Source organism: Henckelia pumila, chromosome 1 (genome assembly GCF_033568475.1).
Source record: "Henckelia pumila isolate YLH828 chromosome 1, ASM3356847v2, whole genome shotgun sequence".
Lineage (NCBI taxonomy): Eukaryota > Viridiplantae > Streptophyta > Magnoliopsida > Lamiales > Gesneriaceae > Henckelia > Henckelia pumila.
The window spans coordinates 95,580,841-95,593,349 of record NC_133120.1 but is presented as its reverse complement, the minus strand read 5'-3'; the positions used below and the strand labels follow the sequence as shown (position 1 = coordinate 95,593,349).

The window sequence follows — 12,509 nt, the reverse complement described above, 5'->3', positions numbered from 1 at the left end:
GTATTTATTTTGTCGGTCAGATCTTCGATATAGTGGGTATTTATGGCATCCATGTACAATGCTGTCAATGCATAGATGACTCGAACCAGAATGCATCGATTTGATCTCTGACTTTTCTGAAGACTACATGTGCACTTCTGGTGCAATTTGTAGGGAGAATATGTTGAAGCCGGACTATATCAAGGCTAAATCTAATTATCATCTAACTGGGTTTTATGAAATACATGATTTTTTGTTTTTTTGAGTTGGATTTACACATCTACTTCCATCTTTTTGGTGTTCATCGCTGGACACTGTCTTTCATGGGTACTGTCTTTCATTTGCTATATACCTAAAACAAGCGTCTATTGATTGTGGTGTTATTGCTAGATGCTACAGCAGCAATGGTCATTAAACGAATGAGCCTCTTGGTGTGTGGATTAAGTGCTAGTTGATCCTGTTAGAAATGAGACTAGGACCTAACTCACTTCAAAAGCTAGCTCAAGAGGTAAGGGCTCAAGAGGTGAGAGTTGCCCTTGTCTATATTAAGGGCTAAATCTAATTATCATCTAACTAGGTTTTATGAAATACATGATTTTTTGTTTTTTTGTGTTGGATTTACACATCTACTTTCATCTTTTTGGTGTTCATCGCTGGACACTGTCTTTCATGGGTACTGTCTTTCATTTGCTATATACCTAAGACAAGCGTCTATTGATTGTGGTGCTATTGCTAGATGCTACAGCAGCAATGGTCATTAAACGAATGAGCCTCTTGGTGTGTGGATTAAGTGCTAGTTGATCCTGTTAGAAATGAGACTAGGACCTAACTCACTTCAAAAGCTAGCTCAAGAGGTAAGGGCTCAAGAGGTGAGAGTTGCCCTTGTCTATATTAAGGGCTAAATCTAATTATCATCTAACTAGGTTTTATGAAATACATGATTTTTTGTTTTTTTGTGTTGGATTTACACATCTACTTTCATCTTTTTGGTGTTCATCGCTGGACACTGTCTTTCATGGGTACTGTCTTTCATTTGCTATATACCTAAGACAAGCGTCTATTGATTGTGGTGCTATTGCTAGATGCTACAGCAGCAATGGTCATTAAACGAATGGGCCTTTTGGTGTGTGGATTAAGTGCTAGTTGATCCTGTTAGAAATGAGACTAGGACTTAACTCACTTCAAAAGCTAACTCAAGAGGTAAGGGCTCAAGAGGTGAGAGTTGCCCTTGTCTATATTAAGGGCTAAATCTAATTATCATCTAACTGGGTTTTATGAAATACATGATTTTTTGTTTTTCTGTGTTGGATTTACACATCTACTTCCATCTTTTTGGTGTTCATCGCTGGACATTGTCTTTCATGGGCACTGTCTTTCATTTGCTATATACCTAAGACAAGCGTCTATTGATTGTGGTGCTATTGCTAGATGCTACAGCAGCAATGATCATTAAACGAATGAGCCTCTTGGTGTGTGGATTAAGTGCTAGTTGATCCTGTTAGAAATGAGACTAGAACCTAACTCACTTCAAAAGCTAGCTCAAGAGGTAAGGGCTCAAGAGGTGAGAGTTGCTCTTGTCTATATTAAGGGCTAAATCTAATTATCATCTAACTGGGTTTTATGAAATACATGATTTTTTATTTTTTTGTGTTGGATTTACACATCTACTTCCATCTTTTTGGTGTTCATCGCTGGACACTGTCTTTCATGGGTACTGTCTTTCATTTGCTATATACCTAAGACAAGCGTCTATTGATTGTGGTGCTATTGCTAGATGCTACAGCAGCAATGGTCATTAAACGAATGAGCCTCTTGGTGTGTGGATTAAGTGCTAGTTGATCCTGTTAGAAATGAGACTAGGACCTAACTCACTTCAAAAGCTAGCTCAAGAGGTAAGGGCTCAAGAGGTGAGGGCTGCCCTTGTCTATATTAAGGGCTTCCAGAAAATCTATCTAACCGATGTGGGACAATATTCAACACACCTCCACACGCCCAGAAATGAACATCTGGAGCGTGGAGATATTAACGGGTGACCTAACTATAGGCAGCCCAATTATGAGCGGTCCAACACACACGGAGGGTCTGTGCTCTGATACCATGTTAGAAATGAGACTAAGACCTAACTCACCTCAAAAATAGCTCAAGAGGATGGTTGCCCTGTTTTATATTAAGTGCTTCCAGAAACTCTATCCAACCGATGTGGAACAATATTCAACAGATTCTCGGTTCTTTCGTGTTTTTGGTTGAGGAGTTGGTAATAATTTGACGTGAAAGTAATAATGTTGAAAATGACATTGTAGAAGGAAAATAAAGTCAGATAATATTGATGTTTTTTTTAAAAAAAAAAAATTATTTTAAAAAGAACAGACAAACAAATACGTTTGTAACTTAGGTTAAATTTTTAGACACCCTGGTCTTTGCATCAAAGACAATCGAAATCGAAATCTTAATCTTGGACGAGGATTTGGGTCAATTGAATTTTATACATATATATATATATATATATATATATATATATATATATATATATATATATATATATATATATTTGGGAAAACTTAAAGATGTAATATATGACGTAAATAATAATTTTAAATAATTGTTAAATTGTTAATATTATCTATTAATATTATATTATTAAATTTGAGACCTTTTAGCGTAATGATCTGTCATTGAAATATTAAATATATCATAATTTAATTTAACACACCATAGTAAACATGAATGCGACTTTAGTACATTAATATGCCCGATATTTTTTTGTGTTTTAATAGCTATTTACTTACGAAAATATCACATTTACTTTTTTTTTTTGGCATTTGGTAGATATTTATAATTTTATGTATCGAAACTTCATTATTGTATTTTTTATTTCATCATTTATTTATATTAAAAAATAGATTATACAAACACACAACGCGTGTATCATAATACTAGTATTAATTATTAATATCTTTAATCTTATTTTATCAAAATATTTGAACTGCTTATTTTTCTTTCTTTCTTTCTTTCTTGAAATTAATAAATAAAAACATAAACCTTGGCATTTTTCAAAAAACAGAAGAAGAAGAAGAGAAAACATAAACCCTAACGCATCCTCGAGGATTTGAAATTCCATGGCGTTTTCATCTCCTCGTTTTCCTCTTTCCTCCATTTTCCCTTGTCATTCTTCCACGTTGAAATTCTCTAGTAAGCTGTACCCCAATTCGTTACTCAAGCTGCAGGAAAATTCCCTCCTTAAATCATCTTCTAGTTCCCAATTTTCGCCGTTAACTTCCGAGCAAGCACTGCTTGAAGCCATCGTAGAATCCGACGCGAAATCGCTCCCAGTCGTCAGGACGTACGAGAACGACTTGGCTCGCCTGACGGTGGTTGGCTCTGTGAATTTCCAGCAAGCCCTCGCCGCCGCCGCCGCCGATGGAGGCGGAGCTGCTGATGAGCATATTTCGTCTGGAACTGCCGCTATGGTCGTGGAGACCCTATTTCCGGGACCATTTGACGAGCACAGTACCATCTCCACGCGACTGGTTAGTTCAAAGTTGATTCCTGGATGTCTAAAGTTTATTATGTCTAACTAACACACGAGATGCTCTTTTCTAGGTCATCGGACCTTCTGACTTTTGTTGTTTAAGCGTAACGCTTCGTTTAATTTTTAACTTCTAATGTGCTTGCTATTTTATTTTTCAGTTTTTACCCGCTAGGAAAGTTAAAGAGAAAGCTATAAAGCTGAAGAAATCACTGACCAAAGATATATTTGCCAGCACGACCTCTGAAAACATACTTGCCATGACCTTCAGACAAGTAGTTCTCCAGCAGCTTTGGAATTTTGAATTGGAAATTTTTAGCCCTGGAAGGGATAGAGATATGAACAACCTTGAAAATCCAAAAGAGGTAGATATGAGTTTTCTGTGCCTGCAATATTATGTCATGGTTTACCTGTCAGTAATATTTTATTTAATGTTTCTGATATGCAGGTGCCACACATATTGATGGGTTGAATTATCTTATTCATTTCCTATCGGCAGGTACCTGCATTTTTAAACCTCAGCTCCTCAGACAAACAGATCATTTCTGTAATTGCCGAAGTTATTTGCCTTTCTGCCCTTGAAAACACTGAAAGAAATTTTCTTCGTGACATGACGCACAGAGCATCAAATAAGCTCTTCGATTGGTTTAACAAATCCAAACAGATGTCATCTAGAGATTCCTCTGTTATTCTGTATAATCTCCTTGACCATCATGTACTTGCAAATGCCAAGATTCTACTGGAAAAATTTAATCTAGAAAGGTCAAGTTACGAGCTTAAGGAGACAAAATTGAAGAAAAGTTGCTGGAGGTCCCTCGCATTCTCAAAACTGGAAAAGATTGGTGGTCCTGAGTTTTGTTCTTGGATAAGTGAATGTGTGCCTTCCTATATTTTAAAAATTGATGCTAACAAATTCAGCAATGTGAAGTTTGACGGATGGAATAAATCAGAGGCAAATGAGTTGGAAGTCTTTCTAACTCATTCCCAACTGGTAATCACATCTGCACTCTTACATTTATCTTTGGACTTGGTGGCTTGTGATCATATTCAGAGGGTTTTGTTATGTTTGCGGTCACGAATGCTGTTAGAAGTAAGTAGTTTATTTGATGATGGTTGCACTGCACGCGCAGATGCATTCTTGTTAAATAGTTTAATACTGCTGAGGACTTGAGGTGAATTGATGTCATTATTTCTAACTGCTTGTGCTGCTTATTTTTGTTTGGGGGTTTGCTGATCAAGTTTAGATGCAGATGCATTATATCCGTGGACAAATCCCTAGCATTCCAATCATATAGCCAAATATCAGCCCTATGGATTGCAATTTTACATCTCATCAGTTTTATCCATATGCAATTTGGCTTTTATGCAAGTTTCTTAGAGACAAGCAGAAGAGTTCTTCTGGAAGCTTTATGCTTTACGGATTTGATGTTTCTGTATTACTTGTTGATTTTTACTGCTAGCTGTTAGGTGTGTAATGTCCATTGACAAGGTTATCCTTTAGTTCCAATTATGTTGCAGTATATTAACCATTTAGATTGCATTTCTTTGTTTCATTTGTTAACTGTAATGGATCTTTTGGTATACTTGGAATTTGGCTTTCCTTATTGATGTTGACCTGTGGCATAATGGTCACCAAGAACATCGATTATCTGTTTTAAGATCACAAAAGATCTTGTGAAGTTCTTCCTCTGGGAAAGGACATATTCTGTGAAGATGGATGATAACTTCTTTGATAGCCTTTTTAATCTTATTTTACCTTTCTAAACCTAATGTTTCTTTTTGTCCATGCCAGTTGAATTTATTTGCTCTTGTTAATTTATTTCTGCTATGCCTGTAGGTTAGTTTGGCTGATACACTTGATATGTACTATGAGGATGTGTTCACTCTGCCTAGTGAGAGACTATCATGTTCTGCAGTTGCAACACCATCCAACTTGGCATTAAATAAGGCATTCCACTGAACTTCTGTTATTCTTGGTCACATATTTTTCTTCATATCACATGAAATCACATACATTGTCTGATTAAAAAATAAATAAAACTTATACTAATGTCAGCTTCAACTTGTTTTGTGCTCTGTGAGCATGCTATAATAACCCTCTCTCACTCTGAATGTTTCTAACAGGGAAGTTCTTTGTTGAAGATGTTTTCCATTGCACTTGCTGGTGGGATTTTTCTTGTAGCCATTGGTGTTGTGGCAAAGATAAATTTCCCTCATCTGCCTAGCAGAAAGAGAGATATTCTGGATGGATCCCCACCCCAGTCAATTTGTGTGGACTCTGTGCCACACCATTCCATGGAATCTTCTAAGGTCCGCAGACATTAAGAGTAATTCATTGTCTTGTTTGCAGATTGTGAAATGCAAAAGTCTTCCCTGGGGTTCCATTTCTTTTTTCTGTCGGCTGACACACTTCAGAATTGATTGAGAACTGAGATTTGTGAAGCTTCATGTGATCTTATTATTCTGTAAAGAGATGCTCGGTTTCTCATTCATTTTCAAGATTAATCAAGAGGTTTTGCTGGTAGCACATATTGCCAGTATATCTGTCTGTTCTTTTCTTATATCAAACTTGCACGGTATTGGGGGATTTGTTTTCTCCATCAATTTTTGCTTTCAATCATGGCATTTATATTGCTCTGGAATAAGACGAAGAGCTGCCTTGCTGTTTATTGAGATTAAAAATGATGATCTTGAATAGATTTCACATCTTTGTGGGTTATACTTGTCTAATGTCTATTACTGTCTTCCTCGTTGTATATTTTTGTGGTTGCCTTGGTTTTGTTGTTACTTCCTCTTGTCCCCATGGTCTGATTTTCCGTTATATTTTTTCTGTATCAGGTGGAATCTTGTTGCGTTGAAATAATTAGAAGAGTCAAGAATTATTATGGTTGGCCTGGAGAAGTTAACTGGATGAATCATGGTTGCTATGCATGGATTGGAGAACTCCCTTCATACTTGAGTGTAGTGGATGATATAGAATCCAATGTTATTGGCACACCATCCGTTTCTAAATCATTAGCAGCAGGTGATGAAGATATGAAAACACTGCAAGATATTGCTAGCTATCAGGTAATTTTTGAAACTAATGCATTTTAATCTCTTCGTTCTGTGTTGACTTAAACTGTTGAAGTTAAACTTGGGGGCATAAAGTAGACAGTGGTGTTTCTAACGTACTGAACATTGATAACAACTTAAATGTACTCCTTTTGGTTTTCCGGCCCAAAAAAATTTTGTGCTTTGATTGTGCCTACCTTTGTTAATTCATCAGTCTTGAAGGTGGTTTTTAGGTAAGCTTGATTTCTGTCTCCCCACTTTATTTCACATTGCTTCAACTTTTTACAGTGTTTCAATAATAATTCGGTCTACTGTTGACTGCATCCTAGTTGGATGTGAAATATTTTCCTAATTTTGGCCTTTGGGCTCTGCACCAATCAGGTTGTATTGTCGGCCGAGGGAAGTATAATAGGATTTCAACCTTCAAATCGAGTTGCTGTCAATAACTGGGCAGCAAACCCAATATCCAAAGAACTCTATGGTGGAAAGAATCTTTCTCCGGGTAAATTTTATGCAATTCCAGTCTGTTGTTTGGGGTCATGTGGGCATCAGTATACTACATGGGATGACAATTGACATAAACCTCGCATTTCAATTTATCAGTCTATGACTTGGCCATTGAGATGTAATATTTGCAATGCAGGACTTTTTGAACCTGGGCTTCGGATCAGCTGTCCAAATGATGTTCTGGTACTGAAGTTGCTGATGTCTATTAATCCTGAATCGTGTTTTGCATTGGTTAGGGCCGATGATATTAGATGATATATGTCCCTCTGGATGTTTCCTGGATTTCATTACAACACTAAATCGTCCTGCGCGGGGCCCTGCAATAAAAAGGACTGAAAATGAGGGTGAGAAGTGAACAGCATAAGAATTATCGAATATTCGTTGTTTGCAGCATGCCATCTTCGTCCCTGCTTGTCTAACAAAGCTTTTTAATGAATTATACATATTTTTAAATACGTTATTTTATATGTAAGATTATTCAATTTTTTATTATGCGTTATTTCAAAATATGATAAAAATTGATTAACATGCAATGTTTTTTCCCCCATCATATGAGTTCGTGTTATTACTTATTTCTTGATACTTTATAGGTTTACATGTAATCATGATAGCATGTTTATGTTTAGTACGAAGAGATGCATTGTTCGTAAGAATAAATTTTTATTGATTTGATCATTCAAATTTAGAAGGGGTACTCCTAAAAACATGTATTTTATACACCGAAGGTAATCTTCCAACCCATCATGCTTATTATATGCTATATAATAACATTTTTTTAGGGCTGCTATATGATAACTTTGATACATGGAAAGGTGAGTTTGATGTCTTTTAATGATGGGATAATTTATATTTAGTCTCTAATTTTGTCATGTTTTTTATTTAGTCTCTCGATTTTTAATTGTCACACGAATAAAAGTACTTCAAATACATTCAAATTTGATAGTTATTTGAAATAACAAAATTTCAAATATTGAGATGATTTATTTAATCTAAATAATTATTAAAACTTAAAAAAAAAATTATGAAAACATTTTTTTAGAGTTTAAATACAATTTTAGATCTAGATGACAATTATGGAACGAAATTGTTCGCACAAATATAAAAAACTATGAAAACATTAAAAATTAACATAAGTTGTAATAATTTAAGTTAATAAATTTGGAATGTTATATATGATAAAACTAAAATAATAAAAAAACAGATGCTTATATATATCAAAGTTAAAATATAACATAGAGAAAAAAATCAAATATACTCTTGTAATTTTGACTATTTTTAATTTTAATTTTTTATTTTATTTTCATATTTTTAATATTTTCAAAAATAAAAAAACATTAGGTAACCATAATTTAAGATTTTCGTTTTTGATTATTTTTATAAAAATTTGTAGAAGATAAAATAGACATTTCTCATTTTTTTTAAAATATTTTGTACACCCCTACAAAGTTGAGGAAGGGTGGGAGGGTGCCATAATTTTTAAATATAATAAGACCTTTTTGTAATATCATAAAACCTCCCTTGAGGTGGATGTAATCATGTAATTAACCCTAAATTTTAAGTATTTAACTCATTTTTATGGTATATCTCTATATTATATATCAAACTATGAGTGAGATTTTACACTTTTTTTTTTTTTTGGATAGCTATTTAATTACTTAAATACCATATTTATTTTATCACAAAATTTTGTGGATATTTATTTGCCAAAACGTTTTTATTTTTTTTATTTCAATAGTTTTTTTTTCGTTACAAAAAAAGATGGTACATATATATAATGCGTGCATGCGAGAATACTTGTCATAATTATAATTTTGAGGGAAATTGTTAAGTCTATGAAAATGCAAGAGGTGAATGAAAATAACCATATTTTTAATATTAACCTTTATTTTAGACGGTCAAAACAAGTAAAATGTAACATGTGTGGAGAAACGAGATAGTTTGAAAATGACATTGGTCAAATATATTTTTTTATTTGTGACTTTCTTTCAAAAAAAAAAAAAACTTAACAAAATAACTTTCAATTGTGTAGCAAATACAAATGCTAAATAAACGAGGATAGTGAGGATTATAATGGTCAAAAGTTTTTTTTTTTCCTTCTTAAATTTAGTAAATGACTTTCTTACGTGTTTTTCAAGAGTCAATTGTGAATAAATCCCTAAACTCAAACCTAACTTTTTTATAAATTCCTACAATAAAAATTCTTTCTTAAAACTCCCTAGGACCACCAAACTTGGTCAAATCCAATGTTTAATTCTTGTACCCAATTTATGCATTTATGTACTACATTTATGCAATGTTTGTGCTCAATTATGGTACTCGAATCATCCGCAAAATTGGTATCAGAGCCTTAGGTTAAATATTCAGACTTAATATTATTCGTTAACTCATACTTTTCTTTGTTGAGAAGAAGATTTTTTATAAAAGATGACTTCAAACGAAGGTTTGAATCAAGAGGATTTTATATATATAAAATCCTATAAACAAGTTAATTTGTTCACAATAGATTACTTAAGACAGAAAGATGATTTCTAACTCTCAATTTTTAGAAATTACACCAGATTCCTCTAAACTCTCCGAAGATCTTAGAAAAATTCAAAAGACGATACAATATTACAGCAATCAGCTGTATGAAATACCTCGGCAGATTGAAGGAATCCTTAAGAAACAAGAAGAAATTCTTGTAACCCTAAAGGATCTTCAAACTAAAATCACAAATCTAGAACAAACTTCAGGTTCTAGAAAAGGAAATACAGGAGGAAGGTTACCACTCTCGTTTGGTACCGAATCGTTGTTACATCAGAAAGGTAAAACCAAAATGGTTCAAAAACCTTTAACTGATGATGAAAGGATGATTAATCTTATAAAAGCAGTATCAGAGAAAAACACTATCTGATGACTACTTTAGAGAGATTAAATCTCGAGGATCTACAAGATCTCGCGGATTCTTTTGCGAATCTCAAAGTAGTAGATCTAAAAATGAACTCCTCTGAGGGTGAACAACCCATAGGGAATCCCCCAATATATGTGGTTAAAACAGAAGAACCACATAGTGAGTTTCAGGTTGGAGAAAATTCACATCCAGCAGGAACCAGATCAAGAAGGAGTAAAATCCCACTCCATCAAACTCCTTACGGAAAAACTATTTTAGATCCAATACATCCTTACGGGGTTTTGTTAAACCTTGATGTTTTGGACTTCAAAAACAGAGAAGATCTTATAGATGATTGGACGTCAGCTATGAGAATTGCAGCAGGGACATTAGATCTCAATAAAGAAGGATTCATTAAACTTCTAGAAATGAGTCTAATGGGATCTGTCAAGATTGCTTGGGAGATGACTATGCTAGATACGAAGGAATCAATCTTAGCAGGAGAATCCCTCAGCGAAATTGGAGAAAGAATGGCCACCCTATTTAAAGCACAATTCATAGGGGTGGACTATTTCAACAATCAAGATACAGAGAAAAAGAGAAGATATACTCAAGCTCTGTATAGCCTCGAGTTACATGATATCTGTTTAGTTGATGAATACATTATGTTATTCACTAAATACAGATGGAATTCAGGAGTCGAGGAAAATGTAGCTATTCAGCTATTTTTCGCAAAAATGCCAAGTCCCTGGAGAGAAATGTTGATTAAAGAATACGTTCCAGGTCATCTTGATACTTTGGCAAGACGCGCGTCCTTTTTGAAAGGAAAATTGGCAGAATGGTGCCATATGGCAGCATTACAGAAGAACTACAAGAAAATAAGGGGTATAAATAAACGTACACCTTTATGTTGTAAAGATAATGATCTTTCAACGATCATTGGAAACAGATCACAGGGATTTAAAAGGAAGAAATTCAGAAGTAATCCCAACAATAAAAGAATGAGAAGTTCTTGGAAACCAAGAACAATTTGGTCCAAACAAAAGGCCAGATCTTATAGGTTAGGAAAAAGAAGTGGACCTACAAGAACATCCCCAGTAACAAGAAGAACACCATCAAGAAGAACTTTCAGAAGAACTCATACAAGAGCAAGTGAAAATTTCAAGGATTGCAACTGCTGGACATGTGGAGCAAGAGGACATATATCTACAAATTGTCCAGAAAATGAGAAAAAAGGAGTTAAACTCTTTGAAGCAACACCAGATATAGATGATGCGGTCTTCTTTCAAGATCTAGTCCAAGTATAGAGGATATCCCCTCAGATGAAAGCATATACGAAGAAGAGATATTGTTTATTCAAGAAGATTCTGAGGATGGATCAGAATCAGAATCAGAATAAAGAAGAAGTGTTTCGGCATGAAACACATGAAAGTTTGGCTGGATTCTTTAGCCAAACCACGATATCTCATAATATGGTCCAAAGGATTATGAGAGAAAATCCAACGTTACAAAAATACCAGGGATTTTCGGCAGGACAAGTAGAAAGAGTCTTAGGCAACCTAGGGCTTAGACACAAATCTCCTATTCAAGAAATTCCACCAGAAGAAAAAGAGTTTTCTATAATAGGAAAACTTAGATCTCCAGAAGGATGGAAAGAAGTGAAAAAGAGTTTTCTATAATAGTATTCGATATTACAAGTCATCGGAACCAGTTCCCTTGTAACTCGATTTAATATTTGGAACAACATGAAAAAGGAACTTACCAAGGATTGATAAATATTGGAGAATTGGAAGTTCAAATATGTGGAATTCCAGGAAAAGAAGTGGATCAGCTCATTCTTGGCCTAGAGTTTCTGGAGGATCATAAACCATGGAAACGCCTTGAAAAGGGAATAGAGTTCATGGCAAAAGAAAAGACTTCGAGGATTCAATAAGAATTCTACGGAATGGAAAACCAAGAGAATTGGGTAAGGGACAATCCCTTAATCAGATACGAAAACTCTGTTTACAAACAGAGGAAGAAGCAACTGTTGAAATTAGTAAGTCATGAACATGATTTACTAGATCGCATTGAAGAGGTAGAAAGGAGTAACCATACTCTACCTTCTGAAGCCTTAGGAAGACTAAAGGTGAATAGTCTTAAACGGATTACTGAGTTACAACACAGCTTGTTAAAAATGGCAGGGCCATTTAGTAATCCCTTTAAAAAATGACAACAAGTCCTTTCTCCATATACATTCCGATAGGGATGTTGTATGAACAATATAAGGCTAAATACTTTGCAGCTTATATCGATTCGGGAGCAAAAATTTGTACAGCAAAAAGAGGAGTCTTCCCTGAAGAATGTGAAGAAGATTTGCCAAAAATTGCTGGACGAGATTTCTCTCGAAGAATTTTAATTCTTTTCAAAGGAATAAAAGAAGTAGAGATCCTTATGGGAGGAGCAGGGCAGACACCTTGGTACAAGGTAAAGACACCACCAATCTATTTCCATGATACAGGAGCTGATATCCTGTTAGGAAATAACTTCTTACAAATGTTTAAGAAGTACACACAAGACAATGAGTCAAGAAGA

The 12,509-nt window shown here is 34.6% G+C and overlaps 1 protein-coding gene across 1 annotated transcript; it reads left to right on the top strand.

Annotated features, from left to right (window-relative positions):
• Positions 1–3,028: 3,028 nt before the first annotated feature.
• Positions 3,029–7,622, top strand: LOC140891677 (uncharacterized). Its single transcript, XM_073300282.1, has 8 exons — positions 3,029–3,506; positions 3,667–3,870; positions 4,005–4,496; positions 5,343–5,453; positions 5,630–5,815; positions 6,344–6,574; positions 6,941–7,061; positions 7,203–7,622. Exons 1-8 carry the CDS (start codon positions 3,096–3,098, stop codon positions 7,319–7,321), a joined length of 1,875 nt encoding a protein of 624 aa, XP_073156383.1. The 5' UTR covers positions 3,029–3,095; the 3' UTR covers positions 7,322–7,622.
• The last annotated feature ends 4,887 nt before the right edge of the window (positions 7,623–12,509 follow it).